This window comes from Ammodytes marinus (genome assembly GCF_949987685.1).
Source record: "Ammodytes marinus genome assembly, chromosome: 17".
Taxonomy (NCBI): Eukaryota; Metazoa; Chordata; class Actinopteri; order Uranoscopiformes; family Ammodytidae; genus Ammodytes; species Ammodytes marinus.
Genome location: NC_137221.1, coordinates 4,966,930 through 4,990,794, shown reverse-complemented (window position 1 = coordinate 4,990,794; position 23,865 = coordinate 4,966,930). Strand labels below are relative to the sequence as shown.

General features: G+C 38.7%; 1 protein-coding gene across 6 annotated transcripts; it reads right to left on the bottom strand.

The window, feature by feature from the left end:
* Positions 1-2,822: 2,822 nt before the first annotated feature.
* rxrba (retinoid x receptor, beta a) lies at positions 2,823-22,038 on the bottom strand. 6 transcript variants are annotated; one of them, XM_080045552.1, is made up of 13 exons: positions 21,974-22,038; positions 21,025-21,178; positions 19,602-19,825; positions 18,428-18,587; positions 18,041-18,220; positions 16,367-16,387; positions 14,573-14,736; positions 13,890-14,019; positions 13,163-13,295; positions 10,715-10,750; positions 8,941-9,032; positions 8,605-8,710; positions 2,823-8,349 (listed from the first exon to the last, which is right to left on the bottom strand). In XM_080045552.1, exons 2-13 carry the CDS (start codon positions 21,038-21,040, stop codon positions 8,202-8,204), a joined length of 1,410 nt encoding a protein of 469 aa, XP_079901678.1. In that variant the 5' UTR covers positions 21,041-21,178; positions 21,974-22,038; the 3' UTR covers positions 2,823-8,201. The 6 variants fall into 6 exon arrangements, with proteins under 6 accessions (XP_079901678.1, XP_079901676.1, XP_079901677.1 ...); XM_080045550.1 differs by lacking the exon at positions 21,974-22,038 and adding an exon at positions 21,824-21,905; XM_080045551.1 differs by lacking the exon at positions 21,974-22,038 and adding an exon at positions 21,443-21,558.
* Positions 22,039-23,865: the final 1,827 nt, after the last annotated feature.

Below are 23,865 nucleotides of genomic sequence, written 5' to 3'. Positions count from 1 at the left end.
GTTTTTTTTATGAGGTTGATACAACTGGTCAAATTTCCACACTTTTACTGTCAGCCATCAGACATGACACTTCCACCAGGTATGAGGATGCCATCAGAGGATGGTTTTAATCAGCAAGTCATTGTAAATTTCATCATAATTAAAAAACATTATGCTTTTGAATAATCAATATGACTTTGTAACGCACAACATATATTTTTAGAGGATGAAAGTACAGGTGTAGCATAAAAAGCCAAGTGGAAAAAGGGTCTCAAATTTATCAACATTTGTGTTTTGTTCGAACGTTTGAAATTGTAACCTTGTGATAGAGTTTAAATGGTCCCTTTTGCGCGATCAGGGAAATGTATGTAACCCTGAAGTTCAAAGGGGGGAATATAGTATTTTTTTTTTCACTGTGTAAGTTTACTGGAGAGAACACAAAATAACACACCTGACATATTGCCCTGCCCTGGTATTTGCCCTGTATGCAGAGGACACAAACTCAATAAAGCTCTGTCTTCCCCAGGTGTGTGTGTGTGTGTGTGTGTGTGTGTGTGTGTGTGTGTGTATGAACAAGATGTGTGGGGTATCCTACCACACAGAATCCACCAAAGCGTTGCTGGCAAAGCGACTTCAAACATCGCTTGTTTAGTTGCTGCACAGCAATAACATTCACCGGGTGAAAATTGACATTTGTGAAGCAGAAGAAATTAAGAGGAATTTGACCCTTGGTATAAAGGTGTCTTTCTGCAGGCCTGTGGGAGGAGGGAGTGGGCTGAGACACCCAAGTGAGGGAGAGCCAGAAGGAGACTGGGGAGAGAGGAGGGCAGGACAGACAGTGAGAAAAAGAGATGGAAAGGTTGACAGACAGGATGGAGTCAGAATGGGAGAGAGGATAGATGTAAATAGAGAATATACAGTAATGAAAGCGAAGGAGAAGGGGGTTATAGGGCCTACGAGAAGGTGAGAAAAACCTGTGATTAGGGAGTAGTGACTTTTATTTTACCTTTATTTAACTAGGCAGGTCATTAAGAACAAATTCTTACATATGAAGACAGCAGGGCAAAAGACCAAACCCTTTTGAGGGGAGGGACTGAAAATATGGTGATGCAGGAGAAGATGGAAAGGGACAGCAAGCTGGCCAAATGCTCAAGGTCCTGACAACGATGTAAGATAAAAGAATATACAGTAGTTCAATAGTTTTTCACTTTAGACACCATCTTTTTGAGTAACAGACAGTGTCTTAAGTGAAACTAACTGGTTTGATGTTAAAACGTTATATGAATTGTCATTGGATTTAGTCATTAGTTGCTCAGATTCTGAATAAGAAAGCCAATGTTAAGCAGCATAGTAGTATATTTACGATTCTGGCAATCTTATTTTGAAATCCACACTTTCTGCACTGCTCTTAATTAAAGGTTTTACTCATCATGTTGGCAACTATAGAAAACATCTAGAAAATGTACTGTCTACCACTCCAACTTGCAACATATCAGGTCTTTTCTAAATATGATGCTGATTGGTCCTCAACAGAAAATTCATTGTGCATGCGCCCTCTGCTGTCAGCTGAGGGTACTGTAGGCACAGCTAGAGCTGTGTGACTGCAAACAAACATGTTGTAAAGCCTTTTTACTACTACTCTGCACTAGAGTAATGGAAAGTTTAGCAAAATATTTGTCAATGGTGAAGAATTCTAAACTTAGTAGATTTGGACAGTAAAAGACAGAAATAAAAGAGGACATATAGTACTGAAGATCTATTACTGGGCCAACCACAACCCTGGTTTGTACAGAAACTGGATCCAGTTTATCCTACAGAGGGCTTGAAAAGGTAAATTGCCATTGAATAGCAGCTTGGCCTTTCCAAACACAAGCTTCCTCAAGTCAGGCTGAGCGTCTTTGTGGCCCGACACCATAGTTTTAGTATATTCTACAGCGGATTTATACCGCTTTATACCTATCAGTAAACCAAATAACATGGATCTGTCTAATTTGATAGAACAGCTGTTAAACACTGCAAATAATCTGGTTTAACATAAATATGACATGAAAATAAATGATAGTACAGAATCTAACACTGCAACTTAAGTGAATTTTTTCATGTCAGGCCTTGAATAGCAAGCAAAGCTGTGCAAGATCTTTTAGTCAAGCTCCTATGGGACAGGAGGAAAAAGAGCTACTGGATCATGGTTCAGAAAGACAGAGATGAGGGAGGAGACAGACTGAAGAAGGGGGTGGAGAGGGAGAGAGAGAGAGAGAGCGAGAGAGGTAGAGAAAGCGAGAGAAGCCACTAAGTACATGGCCAGCAGTTACAAACCCATGCCCGCATTCCTATCCTTCTTAACATTTAAATATGTGGCAGAAGCAACAGTGCCAACAGTGCAGGGTAAAGTGTGCCAACAAAAATGCTGTGATCTCAGGTCTGCTGCTTCCTGATTGGCCAAATTGGGCAAAGTAGGCGGAGAGGGAAACAGGTCAATTTTACCACCCAGTAGCTCAGATGGAGGGAGTAGGTGGAGCGACGGAGGGGCCACGGTTGTTGAGACTTGGATGAGGACAAGAGGTCAGTGCTCCCTCTAGAGGTTCAGAGAGGGGAGTGCTGTGCCAGCGGTCAGCCAGGGCCCTGGGGTCCTGCTGGACTGAGGAGTGTGCCATCATCTCTCCAGGACACACTGGGAGCCCAGTTGGGACAGTTGATTTTATGGACAGCACGTGGGTCATTTAAGTGGAGCCTAAAGGAAATGAGAGCATTCTGGTAATTTCCAATCCACAGAGGGTGTTTAAAGTGTTTAACGACTGTAATTGAGATTCATTTTTGAGTAATAAATGAAAAAACACTTTACGTACAGTATTAAAACCTTTACTCGGACATGATACAACAAACAGAAACAAGATTCAGAATTAATGACTGAAAAAAATGATTCATATATTTTTTTTTCTTCTTCTTTCGATCTCCGAAATCACACAATAGTCAATCAGCTCCACATGTACGATGGGATTTCTTTATATGTCCATGGATGGAACAGGATACAAACAAGACAAAAAACAGACACAAGAGAAAAATTGAAAATAAGAGTGACAGATTCAATTCTGATTTTACAGTTCTTTGTTGTTTAATACTTTGTAATAAACAAAAGATGAAGAGCACAATCGGAGAGAAAGAAGACAGGAAATAAGACAAAGAAACCGTGTGTGATTTTTTTCAGGTGAAAAGTAAAAAATTAAGGAAGATTCTAGATCTATTGAAAAAAATTAAAGTTTTCCGTTTTATTCTCGATGGGACTAATGAACACCTGATCAAAGTTCCTAAAGTCCATGCTCCTCACAATTCCTCCAACAACCTCCTCATTACAGAGAGTGATCATCTTCAGGTGATCCCTCCCCTCAAGTTCATTCAATGTAACCAGGTTCTGCTCAAAGGTGTCTCCTGCAAAGCAGAACTGTAGAGTCTAGTGCCTTTTGCACCGTGTGTCTATGATTAGAGCAACAGTTTCTCCCTCTTAAATCAGAAACAGCCAAATATTACTGTAACACAGTAAACACAACAGGTTGCAGTGGACCCGGTCGCAGAAAACTACAAACCATATGTAACTAAAAAAGAGCAGGTCTAGGGCTAGGCTAACCCTGTTAAATCATTCCTTATTTAAATTTCACTCATATATGCATTTCCTCATCTAGGAAACCAAAGCGGACGTTTTCAGGCCCAGGGGACCCCGTAAAAAGCACCAATGCACAGCTTGAGCACCCAGAGGGGACCACACACACACCGGTCTACTTATCTCTCCAGGGACCAGGCCTCCCCTCTTCACGCTAGCTGTCATTCCATTCCTATTAGGGCCCCTCTTTAGTATGCACTGCACAGGCCAAGGTTAGCACACACTCTTTAGTGTGCTGCACAATAATCACAACATACATGAAAACAAAAAGCACTGGGGACTGAGTGGCCCTGCATTTAATGGCCACGCCCACAAACAGCTTGGCAGTGATAAATAAACCAGTGAGGGTGGTGGTTTCAAGGCTGCATAGCACACACTGCCTCATTGATCAGAACAGGATGGGCCTTGGTTCTCAAAAGGTTTAAGCGCCGTCCTGATATCTGATCTATACATGATCATCAATTCTTCAGTCACAGCCTGCGATCCATTTAAAAAAAAGCAATCAATGTCTTTTTCTTCTTCAAAAAGTGAATAATTTCAAAATGTAACAAAGATAGCGACAACAATACTGCTACACAGTCAAAAGGTCACAGCATGCGTCTGCCTTGAGTGCACACGGTTGCAACGACAAACATTTGTGGGCAGTGCGGTACGATCCAGCAGTCCCCCATGGCAACCGCAGATCGTCACTGCTCTGCCGTCAAGTAAAGTAAGCAAGAGGGACACGCGGCACTGAATCCCTTCCTTAAATATCTCCAATGCTTGTCCCACGAAAAGCTTCACATCCTTATTCAAACAGTCCAAGAACCAGAGGTTTATTTCACAAGTCCATTACAATGCAAAGCCCAGTCCTATTCAGCCCACATGGGTGAGTGAATAAGCTTTTGTTAAGTTTTAAGTAAAGCGGTGGAGACAGGGCAAAGTGACGGGAGGGAGGAGGCTGGCTCGTGTTGATAAAGCATCAGGTCAACAAGCCACTTAATCCCCCCTCCAGCTAGGCTCCTTTTCCTCTGTGCATCATTTCATTGTGTTTCTCAACAAATCAATGTAACAGCACTCAGCACATCACAGCCAAAGCTATAGTATCTGCCAGTCAAAAGGCATAGCTGCAGCAAGAAAACAGAAACAGCACCGACTGTATACCCAATTAAAACAAATTGAAAAAAAAATTAAAATTAAAAATAATTCTCACTGTCATTCTTTTATGGGTCTAAGCTCTTAGCAAACTGTAAAGAAAGATAGAAATGGGAACCTTAATGCATTAGTTATATGGAGGGATGGGATTTTTTTTAATAATTTGACTGTCAATTAATATGAACTCATGTAACAGACTAAGCTTAAAATGTATGAATACCAGAAACACAATGCACATATTGCATGACAGCTGTTTAACAATGTTACCACAACATGAATATACAGCTTGCATATTTTTGCAAAGAAAGTTGCTAGGATTTCAACCAAACAGAAAATGAGATTATTCACAGAAGCAATAATTCCGTCAGGCTTCCCAAAGGCAAAACAGATCTTATCAAGATGACAGATCTCAATGGCCAACAGCCACAACATCCTATTCAAATCCAAGTCTCAAACTGCTAGAATTAGCTCATCTGAATCAACTTAAACCACTAAAGCATGGAAACCAAACCGCAGCATATAAGCATATACAGTACAAGAATGCTAGCAGATTTTGGTGCTTGTCACCTAATCACAAGCTTGCCACCACCTACAGTAGCTTTTCTTTGCAAACACCAAGATGACAAAGCAATGGTGCATGAGGGGCTCTTTTCTCTGCATGGGGGATATTAAAGGACATTTTAGGATTACCTTGTCGAGTTGGTCATATGTTTGCATGGATGGCAAAAAACTGAAAAAACACCAAACTCTAAAGTTAGACCAACTTACCGACATGTTAAACAAAAGCACCTGTCTCACAGGTCATCTAACTGCCAGCCTCACAGTCCACATCACATGGGGGAGGCCGGGAATCCTCTCTGAGAGGATGTATTTGGACTATCTGTAGGGCAGGAAGCTCATTGCTCATACTGTCAAAGTAGCAGGTAGACCCCAACATTCAACAGCTACTTTCATTACTTCCACCAGCCTAACTGCACACTAAAATACAAAAGATACCAGCTGTGTCTGGTACAGTCCAACGACTTATCAGTCACAGCCAGGATGGACAAGCACTTAGCTGGGGATTTTTACAGTTGGGAGTCTGCAATAAAGTTAGGGATCATCAAATAAAAATCTAAATTCAAAAGAGTGGAGAATGGCTTTCTGATTTGTCCGTGTATTTGCATACTGCGTTTGCATTGATGAAAATGCCTCAAACTAAAAGACCATAGTTCTTTAGCACCTGGTAGAGGACAGCTATACCTCTTCCCTGTAGAATGATACTGTGACATGTACGTATCCAATTACTATTAAATGTGGTGACAAATAAGAAGGCTATATAACTCAGAACGCCAACACTCTTTTAAATATGTTAACTAACAAAAATGGTAATAAATCTTTATGTTTACCCCAGTATTGCTCACCTATGAGCATGGGTAGACAATTGAATTCATAGTTTACTGTAGATCTCCTGATCATGTGGTAGCTGCATTTGACTTGTCACTGCAATGCTCAGATTCAGTTGCCCACAATTTCAATCACAGTAAATATTAAGTGCCATTGTCAATGAAATCAGCCAATCAATGAACAAAAACAACAGTCAAACATTGGCAGAAGTTGGTGCAAAAGCAGCAGTGAGATGTGGTTTGGCCCTGGGCTCAATGGTAATTTCATGGTGTTGTCAAATGTTGAATCAACAGCAAAAAATAGATTGTTAAAATTTGTTTGTTGGAGCCACGTTAAACATTCACACGTGTGAACAGGCCTTTGTTTCTGGATGTTTTTTCTTCTTCTCATATTTACATCTACTGTACAAAAGTGACACGCATTGAGCCAATACACACTGAATAAAGTTTCCAATGCTGCAGGTAGTAGGTGTAGGATTTCCATTATAAAGCACAAACTTAATTATTGCATTACAGTAAAACCACTCAAAAAAGGTCCTCTTTAATTCACCTGTGCATCGTTTACTCATCTGTATCCACAATCAGTGATCTGTCCATGAGCGGTGGGATGCAAATATATTGCAAAAAAGCCATATTTGATAATGATTGACTGACTATCGGGTGAAATTAAATTTAGCATTATTGCCAATGTGAGATTATTTCAGCTGGTCTTTATATTTCCCATCTCTGCTGCTGTTCTTTGTGTTGTCTTGACTGGGTGTTAGGAAACTTAACACCCAGCTAAAATGTTCAACCATTTTAATAATGGTTAGTGTTAATTCTCAAATCTGTTTTTTTTTTATCTTCACAGAAGTGGCCAATTATTTTGTAAGTTCTGTAACAAATCTTCCCATCTGATTTGATGCTGATGCAATAATGAGAAAACCCTACACATAGTACCTTCATGGTCATCTTAGGTGTCTGAGAATAGCTGGTAATTTCTGGGAAACAGGAACATTTACACAGTTAGAACTCACAAAAGTGCATAAATGACCACCAGCAAAGGGAGGATTTAAAAATATGATTTTGTTTTGCATGAAGCTGTATGTCCTGTGAGCCTCAAGCTGTTCTAAAAGCCAACCCACTGCCAAAGTAGAGAAAAAGATTAAAATCAAAACGAGGAAAAAAATAAAATAATAATTCAAGTCATTCTTCTTGTCTTACAAAGCCCACTGTGCGCATCAGGGTGGGAGGGACAACGTTTTTCTGTTTAACAAAGGGCTCCCACCTCCCTTTTCCTGGATTTAAATGCCTTGGAAAAAGCTCTCATTTCATGAGTACAGTACTTTTAAAGAGAAACTCAAAACAAGTTTCATGAATTTTCAAAAAAGCATAAAATATTTCAATGTTCATGAGATCATGATGAACTCACTGGGAGGGTGTGTCTGCCTACCCATTATAGCACTTCTTAACCATTAAGAAGTGCATTTGTTTGATGGTGGACCATTGATTGAAATGCTACGCACCTGATTTCAAGCTAAAACCATATATGAATAACTATCCGGCTAGTGATGTATATAATATACAGAGCTGCAGCTAGCAGTGTAACTAAATGACCCAAGTAAAAACAGGGGCAGGTATACTAGTTACGCAGAAGCAAAAACCCACTGTGAGATGAAGATGTGAAAACTGAAGGCTTACTTCAAATTAAGACATTTACTGTATATGTGATAAAAAGGGGATATATTCCTTGAGTCGAAACCCCTGTGATGGAAAACTGAATATGGGAAAATATGGTGAAGGTGTGTGTGTGTGTGTGTATAGCATAATGTTCATGTCACATCATGTATGAATGTTAAGATTTGATAATTAGTCGGAGACAATAGGTGTGTGTTTTTTTTGTGTGCGAGATGTGTGTGTGTGTGTGTGTGTCTGTGAGCCGGTCCATTAAAACCAGCAGGTGCTGCAGTTAAGTGAGGCCCAATGAGAAGGGCCAATGACCCGACATGGGGTAGCGTGTTGGTAATCCTGGTGTGAATCGGATCCTGACCGGACCGACCCTGGCTCCTCTATGTGAGCTGGTGAGGCGCCTCCAGCATCTCCATCAGGAAGGTGTCGATGGGCGTGTCACCAATCAGCTTAAAGAAGAACAGGTGCTCCAGACACTTTAGACCAATGGAGCGCAGTGCTGGCAGCCGCAGGAGGAGCTTAGCAAACCTGAAATACAAAAGAAACGATGAGAACAGTCAAGTGAAAAATTACTTACTTTTTATGAAGGAAAAAAAAGAGAGTAACATTTCAGATATTAAGCTGGTTCTACAGTCAAGTTAAGTTTAGATACATCACAAACTGGACTCCTAAACATCACAATATCTAATGAGATATATATTACAAGAAAGAAAATAGGACAACAAAATGAAATTGACAATCTTAAATATGTGTGTCCAAGTATGTCTGTGTGTCCCAGCCTACCTGCCCTGCTGATCGGGGTATTTCTGTTTGCAGTAGGACTCTAGAGATGCGTACACTCTCTCTCTCAGCATCTCCACCTCATTGGGGTTGGACAAACCCTTGGCATCTTCAGGTGAAAACAGAAAAACAATTACATCATCTCTATACAGCATTAAAACATATTTGACATCTTTCCCCTTTGAAATTCTTTTGATTGTCCAGACATAATAATATCTTTATTTATAAAGCACCTTTAAAAACAGTGGTTTACAAAGTGTTTTACTATACATAGGAGCAAGTGCAAATCAAATAAATGCACATGACTTTGTGCTCTTTCAGTCAGAGTCTATAATGCACCTGGGTTAAAGAGGATGATGGCGCGAAGGCAGCCCAGCTCTGTCTTGTCCATCTGCATGTCTCTCATCTTGCTCACGAGCTCAGTCAGAACCCTGCAGAGAGGAGAGAAGAGCAGAGGAGATTTGCAGCGGGCAGTTCCCATTCAGAGATAGCAGGACGAGACCAGATTAGGATGGAGAGATGAAGCAAGGGAAAAGAAGATAAGAAAAGAAAATAAAGCAATAAAAACAAGATGAAGAAATGGAAGGAATAACAGATTGAGAAGACATAAAGGACAGCCATTGGACATGAGGTCATTACATTGAACCTTAAATACCACACTACTTAGTGCAGGGCTGATCTGCTGCTTCTGCAGGGGAAAACACTATTAAAAAGGGTGCCCAGTTCTTACTGTGGCTGAATCTGTTTGTTGTCTTCTAATAAATAGTTCAATGGTTGCTTGTCTCTGTTCTAATTAGAATTAGCTTTGTTAGTAAAGTTGTAAGAGTTGTTGTGAAAAGTGTCATAGAGATGTATCATGTTTTGAGAGTAAAAACGCTAACGTTTCTTTATTAGTTTCAGACTTTCACTTTTTCTAAATGGTCCGTCTTTAAATATTTTGTCTTGCCATTTACCAATGACTCCAAAGGGTTTGGAGCAAAAGCAGTCAGGATTCTAGGGTAAAACACATTTTGATTTGGTCAAAGTCCTCAATTAGAAAAATGCTACTGTAGCCACATTTATGTATAACAAGCAATTTGACTTGAGATGTGAAGTGATGATGTAAGAATAAAATAGGGCCTGGAGCAAGGGCCTGATACTGACTTTGGGTGCTATACTTTCAATAGCGTCCAATCATTCTCATAAATGCTTCATTAATGTTGAAACCTAAGGAAATTAAGATAGAAATAAATCAGTAGAAACAAATAATAAAAATGGCAAAAAATTAAAACTAAAATAAGTTAATTTTTTTATTTTTACTCAGTTACATCTGCTCTCCTGCCAAGAGTATGACTTTGCTGAAAGAAGAGAAGACTCTGCATAAAGAAGTCATGGCCATCAGTGTATTTAGTTTATTATACTCCACCACCAATAGTCAGAAATAGACATCTGCTTTTAATGACGTGGACTGATTTTAACAGACACCACCCAAACCCACAATACAGTGAATAAATGTACTTTTTATATATATACAGAAAGTAGAGGAAAGTATGAGTGACTTTCGGTGGCCACCCGAGTGTATGTCATTAATCTAATCCTACAGTGGGCAGTTCCAGGGACAACATCATCTCTAAAAGACTCAACGGTAAATAAGTGCATCTAAAAACACTGACCTGACTGTGTAAAACATTATGCTGGATTGGAGTAATACAGTATTTCGTCATACACCATGCCCTTCTTAAACTCAGCCCACACATTTTGATTGGCTCATTATGGTCTGGCAAGGCACAACAAGCATATGGTTTGGTAAGAAGAGGCATCGTCAATGGGCAAACGATGAAAAGGATTCTGCAGGCGATTGGATGAGGCTTTTAGCAGTCAAAGCCACAAACCAAATATTGGGCTGAATAAAAGTCAAAATGCAGATCTGCTCTTTGTCATCATCATCATCTAATCCAAATGCTTATAGTTCACTGAGTGACGAGTCAAATGATTCTCTATCAATGTTGTTCACAATAATAGATAAAGAGAAAAGCGTCTGGCTTTTGCAAAGCTGTCCTTTGGTCCTGTGTTTATTTCAATGTTGACTGAAGAGGAGGGGTTTAAGAAAGTGTTTGTGTAGTGGCGTAATTACCTGTCAAATATGGCCCCAACCTCGGCATTGTGCGCCCTGTGTATTCAATCACAATGTGTTATTACAATGTCATTACACAGTTACATTGTTTTTACAGAATTCTGTTTGTTTTCTGAGCCCATCAGCTGTACAGAAAGATGATTTCAAATGGTGAAAATCTGTAGTGTTACAAACTACTTTCTGACTCTTTTAAAGCTATTCTAAAATGGTATGCATGAGGGTTCACATGTTTCATGTGGAGTTTGCTTTTTTACTTGCACCTGCACCCAAACACTGATTTTACTTAATGTGGTGTATGATGTCATAAACATCTATACTGCACAACTATATTCATATATTAAAATAAGTAGAAAGGAGCTTATGATATTTTGTATGAGCCAAATGCATAACAGCAGAAAACCATCAGTACACATGAAACTGTTCATGAGTTTACACTTATAATCCTCAATCTTTAATAAGTATTTCTTACGTTAACTTAAAGCAAAAAATAACTTAAAAGTCCAACTGAAATTAAACCGAATGTTTTTGTGTGCTACAGCATCCATATCTGTTCTCTAAATAACTGCGTTCTCCTTTATGAAAATAATCACAGAAGAAACATTTGATATTTTTTTGGTTTCAAGAAAGCATCCCTTATATTTTTACATTAATTAGAACAAATATAGTTTTGGAGATGGAGAACTTATTTCCATACAGCCAAACACATCTCTCATGAAGCAGTAAGTAGTAGTAGGCAGACGGTCACACTGAATCAGACAAGAGTCACAACCCACATCAGCTTTCCTGCTTAAGTCTTTATCTTATATAACTTTCAAAGAACCATAAAAAACATATTATACTAGATACAAGTGCACTGCTAACATCAGTATTAGAGCTAGATTGCTTATTAGCTGCTCAAAAGTACCTGCAAAAAGGTCCCTTTGATGCTAGTGTGTGGGGTCCTTACTCTTTAATAGCACTAACATACTGTTCCTGCACTTCTTCCTTTAAATAATAATAAATAATTATACATACAGTTAAAGAACATGTAAACATGAAATGACTAAATGTGATATCAGTTGGACTTAAAGCAAAAATAAATAAAAAATAAAATAAAATGGGTGGTAGTGCAAAATACAACATTTAAGAGAACAAATGAACAACGGACAAAACAGAAAAACTGAAATTAACAACTCATTAATGACTTCTGTGTATTGTTGTTTTCTGTAAAAGCTGCCTCATCTTTTTTAGGACGTGGTGTTTTGCCCCTAAGAGCAAATAAAGTAACAAGTTCACCTCAAGTAATTTGTTACAATTAAACAAAATTCTGGTATTATATTATTTACATCTTCCTTGATAAAATCTGATTTAGTAGCTTTAAACAGATGCTGAAACATAAGCCTACTGCTAGAAGAGAGAAGTGCCATCAGAAGCCCTTTATAACAATGTTATTACTGTGTAATTAACAGTGAATTGACACGTTGTGATATAGTTGGGGTTTTACATGAAAGCCATTGTGATTTGGAGTAGTGTTTTCCTCTGTGATATGATTATGAATGGAAGCTTTGAAAAGGTATTAAAACCTTGTGATGTAATTAGAAAAAATCATAGCAGCCCATTTCTACATGCATCAGAATGTATTGCAGCATGAGAAGTGTATTTAATATTTCATACAGAAAAATAAATAATTTAAATCGTCTCATTATTTGCCTGTAGTGACATATCAAAAACAAGTAATGTCCATTCTGAAATAACGTTGACGCAATAACGCAAAAGGCTGCAGGGGACATGGCAAAAATGATGCTCATATTTTGTATTCTAATAAATGTAAATTAGTCAGCCATCATCACGTGGTCAAATGCTGCAATAGGTGCTATGCCACTGTGTGTGTGCATGCATGTCTATGAGTAAGCATTAGTCACCAGCCTCTCTGGCCATGCACCGTCACCCTACAGGCAGTGCTAAAGAAGCAAAGTCTCTCAGCCAATCACAGCCAATGCAGAACAGTGATTTCAGCGACCCAAGAAGATAAAGACACAGTTTCTGTCTTTCTAATCCCAGACACTAATCCAGCTAAACCTGAATAATATGCATATTTGGATTACAAAAAGAACAGTGAGTGAAACCATCAGACAAAGAAATCCGTGTAAAAAAATAATATCTAGGAGGCAGAACTGATGTAGAGTTACCTTATGAATTCAAGAGGGAATTGTGGATTTGAACTGGTTTCTCGTGTCTGGACTATTTGAGGCTAAAAGTAAATGGTCCTAATACTGTGTAGAAGCAGATATATTCTAATAAGGGGGCCTATGCACTTTGGATTTCAAAATGTACTAAAAATGAAATATTTTTCATGGTAACATTTCTTCCCAAGTTGGGTCACCGACCCAAACCTCTGAATGCTGGGGAACTAATGCATTGGTATGGATGATGAAGTGATACTGTTGCATATGTGCACCTGTGTATTACCTGTCAAAGATAGCTCCAACCCCGGCACTGTGGGCACTGTTCCTGTGGACATGCAGGCCGGTGGCAAGTAGAATCCCATCCTTCACATCGATGGAGCGATGGGAGAACGATGCTATCAGCAGTTCATTCCAGCCTGTTGAAGAGTTGGTGGCTCAATATTTCTAGTGAATCAAAAAACTTCTAAATCTAAATATTCTACTATTGTGCTTTTTTCCCTTTAAGTGCTGAATAAAACCTGCTTTCATAATTTTGTAATACTCACTCTATCCAAAACTAGCTAAGCCTGCAATTAAACACATACAGGTTTCTACATGGAACCATATATTGATGAAACACTCTTAACACATTTCTCATATTCCATAGCTACATTTTTTAGCAAATGTTTCCTGTAGGTCCCTTACAAAAGTGTTAGGGGTAAACATAATCTCATTCGAATTGCAAACCTTATGCCCCATGGAAGTTACACCACTGTCAAGAAGGAACATAGAAGGATATCAACAGTTTGCATCAAACTAAATTTTTCTTTTCTGGCATTTTTCAGAATTATTGGGACTGAGAGTGCCGTGTAGTGTTAGCGGATACTTGTCTACTATTGCATGACACATAGAATACACAGGGTATATTATACTGTATAATAGGACAAAGGAGTGGCTGTAACTAAGAAGAGGAGGAGAAAATGAATCTGTGCCGCTTCAATAAACCTTGTGGAGTCAGACAGAGATCTTACCTGCACGCAGCAGAATGACCTGGTCGTCCAGAGCCAGCTCAGAGAAGTGAGGGATCCTCTTGGCCCACTCCACCAGGGTGAACAGCTGCTTGTCTGCTGCCTGACAGATGTTGGTGACTGGGTCGTTGGGCTGGAGAAAGAAGATTGAGAGGATTGTGGGTCATTATCTAATTAAGATATTTGATTTAGAGACACTTTATTTCTCATTCCAAAAGCATGTGTAGATTATTAGACTGGAAATGCTGTCTGTGAATGTATGTTTTTTTTATTGTTTATATTTCAACAAAATCAATAAATATAAGCTGCCATTTCATCTCATGTCTCAAAGGTGGAAAGGTTCATCTTGAAAAATAAGAATATCATGGAAAAGTTTTTTTTTAAAAGACGAAGTGAAACATTTCAAGCTTTTCTTTAATTTTAATTTCAAAATCCAGCAACTAAAAATTTAGAATATTCCTATTGGTCCTAGGTAATATTCTAATATTTTGAAATATTTTAATGAGCTGTAAGTCGTAATCAACAAAATGAAGACAGATTTTTTTAAACTTTGTGTAATGGATCTAGATAGAATTCATAATAGTTTAACTTTTTTCTTAAATTAAACTACAGCATAAAAATAACCTTTCTATATTTTAATATTTTGAGATGCACTTGTACATTTTGTGGTACAACTATATACTCACAGAGCTGCCGCCTGAACTTCCATCAGCTTGAAGCTCTGTCTTCTGCTCTACAGCCACCTCTGCTTCTAAGATCTTCTCCACCGGCATCTCCTCATTCACCACACTGGTGGACTCCATCTCTAGTGCTTCACGCTCCTTGTTCCTCTGACGCTCCTCCTGGACCGCTGCAGGACGGGATGGGGGGTTTGGGGCGGGCAGAAGGGAACACAGAAGAATATAATGAAGGACAAGAAAATGAAGGAAGAGGAGAAAGGAGTCAAATTCGTGTGGAATGGATGGGAAAAGCGAAAAAGCAGGAAAGGTGCAAGAGCAGCGGAATAGAGATGGATAGTCAAGCAAAGAAAATAAGAAGTACACAACCAAATATATAGAATGAAAGAAAGTGGCAGAATGTATTACATATGATACCAGGCACCAGATAAAATAATGTGATAAAGTAGAATTGGAGTTCAACAGAAAATGTGTGGACAATGAAGAGTAGAAATGAGGGAGAAAGTTGGTGTATAAAGATGTTGGTAAAGGAGCAACAGAACAGGGAAAGGTAAAAGAGAAAGACCAAATATATGTGAAAAATGTGCTAAACAGTGGGAGAGAAGGGACAGAGATATGTACAGTTCATGATAAAAGGCTCATTCACTCCTCTTTCAGGCCCACTACCAAAGCAGAAATGGATCATATTAGACATACACAACTGAAAACATTGTTATAAAGTCATTGTTTTAAAGTGAAATTGTAAGTGCCATGTAATGTTGGTGCATGGAGAGGAGACATTTTGACCAGACTGAATATTGCAGTCAGGTTATCAAGTTTTTTTCTTGAGAAATCTGCTGTTTATTTGAATCCCTTAGCCCCCTTAAAGAAACTTCATCTGTTCAATGATGTACAGTAAATCAGGTTACTGCAGAAGGGCAAAAGCAATCATGTTAATGTAAGTTCATGTAAATCCAATGAATACAACGCCATGAAATACCACAGAATTGTTCCCTTTTCTTGAGGTTCTAGAGAAGCTGTCATGTCACAAAATACAGAGCATTTGTTTTATCCACTGCAGATTAACTGGTATTTTCATACACGGCACTCCACATTTTTGGGGAACAAAGACGATTGAACAAATTAAATGTAATAACATTATTAAAGTCATCGTATTTTATTGATGAATACTTAAATTTGACAACCCACCCACAGGCATCAGTGCAAAACTGACTGAAATCATGTGACTAGCTTTGTCAGTGACTTATTGTCATAGACTTCGAAAACTGATTTAAATCTTCTCTATAACAGAATAGATATTCATGTGTAACTGTGTCTGTACTTGATATAGAAATATAAAAGGCTTATCAGTGGCCATTTATTTTTAGAGGTGGGCTTTTGACGGAAAGCTGCCACTTTGGAAGAAAGGTTTGACTGGAAAAATCTGCATGGGAAATTCAATGAATCAGTCAAAAGACATCCTTCCTTTACTCAAGCATCATTGTACACAATGGAAAGGGAATCAAGGAAAGGTTTCTGTACCTTAGCAGAAGTGCTATGTGGCTGATTGCAGTATATATTAGATAACTTAACAGTAAATTAAAATGATGATTGAAAGGAGTGTGCAGAATGAGCAAGCTTTCCCTAAACCTCTAAAGGTTAAAAACATGAGCGAATGATTCAAGGCTGGCACTGGTCCACCCCTAATACTGGCAAAAACTATTTGAAATTTGCGCCTTTTCATAGATATGCAATGCAATATCTATTTGCTTGTCTCTCACTCATACAGACAGACACACACCCCTCCCTCCCTCTTCTCCTTACATCTGTCGTTCATCTTGGCCACTACAGAAGGAGGGAGGGGGGAGAGAGAACGAGAAGAAACAAAAAGAGGAAGAGAGGGGGAAAGGGGGTTAGTGTTTACAAGGCTTACCCACCCCACTCTCCCCCTCTCTACTCGTTCTTTCTGTCCCCTTTTGATCAAATATAATTGATAAAAAATGATACTCATAATTTCCTACTTATTTGGATTACATATTATACCTCATTTGAGGTTATGGGTGGATTATAAAAGATAGGATTTGGGTTTACAGGTTGAGGCACCTAGAAAGTACATGCCAAAGAAAGAAACTGCCTTGAAATGGAAGCGTCCAAAGTGACCACATATCTCAACATAAACTGTAATTTGATCAAACTTTAATAAAACTAACATTAAAAAGTACTGGGGAATTTGGTGCTTGTCTAATGTAATGAGTTGTGCAGTATGTAGTACAGTAAGGCAAGTGCTTACAGACTCTGCTTAACAGAGACTTAGCAGCAGATAATGTCAGACTGATGGGTTAAAGCGGATCAATCGTGATCGTCAGTGTTAAGACACTCGTACAGACAGATTGGTAGTAGATTGTAAATGTGCACTTCACCTGTCAATTCCATGATAGTGATAGTTTTGATACTTCATTTCAAACATATTGGGTTTCCGGTGAAAAAGTTTACAGCGTCTTATTAGACCAAAGAATGGGGAATTTCTTTGGTACAAATCCAGGATACCAGTGACTGACGACACCTGACGACAAAATCCCTGTCAATATGACAGAGTTACTTGCTACTCCCGGACTATGAGTTGATGAGGATTGCCTAAACGTACTACTATACTGTATATACAAATAAACTCGACCTTGACCTTATACAGTGTATTTCAAATGAATAAGCCCCTGTGGATTTTTTTTGTATATTGTTTTACAACACCGAATCACTGCGGATGTGATGAGGATGAAGATACCGATATCTTAAATGCCAAAGTGAAATCACGTACAACACAAGGGAACACCTTTTAAGTTCTTTAAAAAGGGACTCATTCAACGGATTAAAGATCACCGAACACTGCAAAGTATACACTAGCTGTGTACCACAGTACTGGGCAAAGGAAGGCTGCCATTTCTCTAACACATCTGGAAAGATATTTGGAAAGGGAAAACTTTAATGACGTGTATAGCAGTCAAATGTTGACTTTAAATGAGAGTACTTTTGAAAAGTAGTGGGCTCTTTATTAGTAGCATCAATCCAACATACCAATAATGCCACCGTTAAAGGAGGCCATTTTCTTCCAGGTCTGGACACACACCCGCCCTTCCAGATTTGGAGTGGATATCGCAACGCAATGCAAGGTTAAATTCAAAAGCTTATCTGTCTATCCCTAACAAATAGTAAGTACATTTTTATTTAAAAATCACTTACACCACACCCTTCCTGATACCAATGACAAATTAATTGTATGAAATCAAGATAATGAACCACTTTTTCCTTTTTTTCAAATGATTCATCTACTAAAACGGTATTTAAAACCACAGAAAATTAAATCGCCATATGTGTGAAAATGTAAACCCTAAAGTTGTGTGTGTGAAAAGGTGACTTCATGGCCTCATTTTATACGGGTCATGAGCAGAAGGGGCTGAGGACCAGCCAACTACAGGGTGTGCTGAAGTGCCCCTCCTTGCTCACCTTCTCTCTTCATGCCATTGGCCAGGCACTTCTGGTAGCGGCAGTACTGGCAGCGGTTCCTCTGTCTCTTGTCCACCATACAGTCCTTCATGTCGCGACAGGTGTAGCTCAGGTCTTTGCGCACTGTCCGCTTGAAGAAGCCTTTACAGCCCTCACAGCTGTACACACCGTAGTGTTTACCTGCAGGGTGTGGAAGGAAGAAAGAACTGAGCCAAACAAGTAAGATAAGAGGGATTGCAATTTGATTTCAAGAATGACATGTTATAAAGAATAGTCTTGCGCATAGGTTATCTTAGCTCAAACCCTGGTAGTCAGTTGTTTACTCTGTGGTGTTTACTCAAAGGCAAGTAACAGAAAATAGGAGTTGTATTTAAGGTGTCAAGTCACCAGAGGATCTGTCTCCGCAGATGGCACAAAGGCGTTTCTGGGAAAGCATGGGTCCCCCCCCTGGGCTGTGGGGCGACATCGGCATCAGGCCCAGTGGAGGTTTCACATCATCAGAGCTGCTCACTGCATGGAGCCCTGACATGGACACCGTGGAGTTGATCTGAAAAAACAACAGCAGACCAGGTGAACACAAAGATGCAAGGTGTTCTTACACTGGAAATTCATGATTATTATTCTACATACGTAAGAATATAGAAGGACATGGTTAACACAGTCACCAAAACCAGGAAAAAACAAACATGTACTTTTTGGTTATTACTATTATTTTTTTCAGTTTCTACCTCTCTCCAAACCCGTTCCCGTCTCTTATATGACTCTCAGACACACTAGTAAGAGCATAGTGTTAAGGTCTTAAGAACAAACCTCAGGCGGTTTCGGCATTTAAGCAACAAGGAAGGAGGACGAGAGAAAGAGTGGGGCCAAAACTAAAGCAAGAAAAAATGTCTGTAGAAAAATATTAACCCCTCAAGGCAAAGTAAGACCATTGTATCAACAATTCTGTGATCAAGGATGAAATAAAGACTGATTCTGTCATTCTGTAATGTCAAACAAAATGTGGTTTATCTGTACTTCCATTAGTAGGAGTTGGATTCGGGTTAGAGTCACTTTGGTTGTAGCAAGAAATTATAAAAACGACAAATGTTCTAGGTGTTCTTGAAGGAGAACTATTCTATGGCATTAAGAATATTTTAAAATAAGAAAAATCGTACTGTAATGTTGAAACTGTAAAAATACATGGGGAAAAGCAAAATCTGGCCTCAACAAAACAAATGCAAGGAAAGGAATATACAGCTCTGGAAAAAATGAAGAGACCACTCCAAATGTTCAGTGTCTCTTGTTTTACTATATATAGGCATATGTTTGAGTAAAATTAACATTTTGGTTCTATAAGTTAAGTTAAGTTATCTTTATTTGTCAGTTGTACACGAGGCAACTGACATATATAAACTACTGACAACATTTCTACCAAATTCCAAAAAAAAATTTGTCATTAAGGGCATTTTCAATAAGTTATGTAGAGAAGAAGATTTAAGAAAAATCCAGACTGGTCTCTTATTCAAAAGCTGTATATATTCAAAATAAGACCCCTTGAGGTACAGCAGTCCTGCCTTACCTGCGGGCTGCTTATAGGGCCGTATCCCACCGATGGCGTGCCGGGTAGGCATGGCGAGCCGAGTGAGGAGCTGATGACGGAGAAGGGGGATCCCATGCTGCTGATGACCCCAGCAGAGGTGTTGGGAGGCAGTGAAGTCATGGAGGCTGCTGAGGGGACCAAGGGAGGAGAACGCTGGCCCGACGGAGGGGACGACACAGACGAACTGTCTGGGCTGCGGGAATCTGAGAAGAGACGGCACAAAGGGACAATATTTACACACAAAGGTAATGGAATAATTTATAAATCATAATGTGGTGCAAGAAAGGCTAAGCTTCTAAAATAGACATTTTAATGGGGAAATGTTTATATATTGTAATTCTAATACACAAATTTCTCAGTCTCGTTTTTTTCTCTCTAATGTCGCTAAATTCCTCACTTGCAGCTTGTTTGATGTACTTGCATGATTCTTGACATTTTGGAGTTGTAATAATAGACAATCATACGATTCATATATTCACACAAATCACCTAGTATGGCCCATGGAGGTCCGTGCTTACCACTACCATGTGAACTGTGCTTTAAAAAACAAAGGATGTTTTTTTCCTCCTCATTTTTAAATTAACATTATTCTTTCCTCACAATCTCAATCCAATTTCTGACCCTGGTACAACTCCACCTCTGATAATCATTTCCCCAAGCACATTGAATACTGAATTCTAATTAATACTGACATGGTACATAGTGAGATGTGTGGAGAGTCCCATGTAGCTAAACAAGTTGAGTATGGGACGCTTTGCCATTATTTAAAGACATAAGAGGGTGAAAGCCTTTTGGTGCAAGGTTGAGGATACTTTGCTCTCATGTTACTGTACGGTGTTTTGAATAAAGGTTAATAAATACCAGGCCAACCATGGAACTCTATACTTTCCTTAGAGCGCAACAACCTTTCAGTTACTTACAATCGTAAGTAAGACAAATTAATAGCAAAATACACCAACAATAAGATGTTACTGTGTTTTAAATGAAATATATCATTTGAGTCAAATTTAGTGTTGCTGGTCCTCAATATGTATCTCATGCTGAAAAGAGACAATGTTCTGAAACATAGGAAGCTGAAAATCAATTAATCAAAATTATGTTAACTCATGACCCTGTCTGACATAGCTCAGGTGATTGTATGCTTATAAATCAACTGTGTCAGCAATAACACATGTTTTAAAAAGCTTCAATGTTACAGAATGTAAGCAAGTATTGTATAAATGTCTGTGTCAAGCCATATTTTTAAAGGCCTAAGTCTTCAACAGTTATACAGTATGACAACACGTGTAAGATTGATCTGTAAAGGTGTAGCTTATATCAACATTAGTTTCCTCATGCAATGTCTGCTAGACAATCATGTTGTTGCATTGCAGACTCACAACCAGTGCAGTTATTTTCTCACCTCTGCTATCTCCCATGATGGTGGTTGGGGCACAGGGGGGCAGGTTGGCAGCGAAACACACCGATGAGCTTCCTTCTCAAACGGCCCCGCTATCAAACTCTAGACCGCGGACTGAGGCCCGGGCCGGAGTTGTTTTGGGAACCCAAAAACGCGTCTGAAAATGACAAAACACAAGAGCTCCGCATTGAGATAACGGTGCTGCTGCAGATAATATGCATTTGGTCGTAAAAAAATGGTTTAACCAAACCAGTACCAATCATGCTGATTGCAAGGCTATGAGCTGTCTGTCTGCTTGTCAATATACATATTACGTGCATTTCCCCCAATATTACAGCAGGACGATGCTCAGCTGAAGCCATGACGGTCTCGTACTGATAAGCGAAAAGCCTAATTATTCAATAAAATATAAGAAACCTACATGTCATGGCAGTAACGGGCGGTTATCTTGCTTCAACGCAGTGAATAAAACGACCCATTCCAGCGTTTAGACGCAGCCCAGACAGATGGCAACAAACCGCATATCTCCACCTATTAAGTGCCATGATAGTGCAAATAAAACATCATTACATGTATCGGCATGTGTTACAAAGCGATACATTATGTGTCAATTAAGCTATGTATGTTATTAAGTTGGCAAATATAGGCAAGGCGCTGCAGCTAACTAGGTTTAGCCACCTAGCAGAAGAGCTAGACAACACGGACAAGCCAGTTTAGTACCGTTTTATTCCACATATATCTTCTTAAATCTATTCACAGTGTAGCTAAATGTTGCACGAATATATTTAGTGTAAGTACTAACGGTTTAGCGGCGCAGCTTCTTCGCATGAAAGATGTGGCGACTAGGCCCCGTGCGTGTCGGTGTCTCCCCCCACTTTGCCTCGTAGTCAACCCTCCCTCCCCCGGTTGAAAACATGATGATGCTGAAGGATTTGGCTTAGTGGTCCCTTACAGTTCAACATTGGCTCATAATCACTGCAAAACAGTCTGACTTCTGAAGGCAGTGGAAGAGACGTGAGGTCATGTTTCTCCTCTTATGTCAGTGAGGGAGACACATCCAGTGCACGGGGTCAAGAGGTCAAGACAAGTTCAGCTCAGTGTGTAAGTGGCTGGAAAGGTTACTGCCTTGCACTGCTGGGGCATCAGTGTACCACAGTGTTACAATCCAAACCTTTATTGTGATTTCTATTTGGTTTTCAAGTGCATTTTCACATACTTGGCACCATGGATTTTTCTTGGGGTATGTTGCATACAATAAATATGAGACTGAGAATATAAGAGTAAAAAGAAAGTTCTACAAAGTAAAAAATATAAAAAGATGATCGAAAAATGTAACAATATCAAAACTAAACTCTCATGAATCATGCCATTATACACGCAGGCAATTTCTTAATTAGCCATTACTTATAATGCAGGGATATTGGCCAGAATAGACAGAATACACAGCAGTTCTAAATTAATTGAACCATTAAGAGTTTTTTTCCCTCTAAACAATGTCAGCTATTAAGGGATGTTGAAGAAACACCTTTTAGTTATTTTATGTAACGCCTAGTTTTTTGTTTCAGTTCAGTTTTATTCTGCTGTGCCATAATCTGTTGAACAAAAAAATACCACCAAAATACATCAGCCTGGTTGAGCTAAGATGTATCTTTGTTATCACAAGTTATTCATGATAATGCACCAGTTTCTGAGAGAAGTAAAGCTTTCATGTTAACTGTAGAGGGACAGGATTTTGAATCTATCATGAGCCAGCAGTCTCTCGTGGGAGGAGGCTTGTCTGTCTTTCTCTTGCAAATTTCCTGATGCTTTATCTCCCTCAAGGGGGCTAACATGGCATGACACAAAACTCATGCACACAGAGTTTCTTATTTTTTTTATAATTCTTACAATTATTTTATAAAAAAGCAAAATGATTAACAAGGAAACTGTGTTTTTAAGAACTATATTGAACTTTACATTCTGCTCACCACTTTCACCAATCAAACATTTGTATACAACTTTCTTGCATTCCTAGCAGCCATTGTTGTACAATTATTTCATAAGGGTAAACGAAAAAGAAAAAAGAGCAGAGACAGGTAATGAAACATGTGCACTTTTATTTTTTATTTAGTCAGAGTTACATTTTTGCAGAAGATAAGTATTTATGAAAATGTTTCATAAATTTTTCTTATTTTACGTTATGTTAGTGACAGACAAGAAAAGAAGATATGTAGGGTATACAAGTTGGAATTGCAGGATGAACTGATGACTTTATTAGTTAAACTAAACTCACTATGATATTGATGTTTGTGTAGGTCCCATAAATGAATCTGAATACTTGCGTGAAAATAAAGCAACCAACAATTCTTACACTTACTTTTCGGTGTTTGTACTTCATGATGAATGTTTTCTCAGAAGCAGTAAAGTGTTTCAGCTTTTAATTTTAAAGGTGCTCTGAGGAACGTTCATTTTGTGTTAATTCTTGCACCCCCTTTGGAGAAATGCGGAACTGTTTTTACTACGCCAGCTGTTGTTCCTGGGTGACCGTACTCATTACAAAGGCATTAAGAAAAACTATATAAAAATAGCATTATTTGCACTGATGGTCTCCCTTGCTGTTACAAGTAATTCATGATCGTCAGAAGAAAAATTAGACTGTTTTATTTAACATATTTAAAATATATAAAAATATTTAAAGGTTCCTTGTAGCACCTTTAAATTTTTTCAGATGCAACAATTATCTCCAGATTAAGAAGCCCTATTCCCTTTCCCTTAATCTTTGGTGGAGAAAACTATTGAAAATGCTGCATGATTCTTAATTTAGGTGATCAAATTTAATATTGTAAATCATTTGCCATCAGTTTT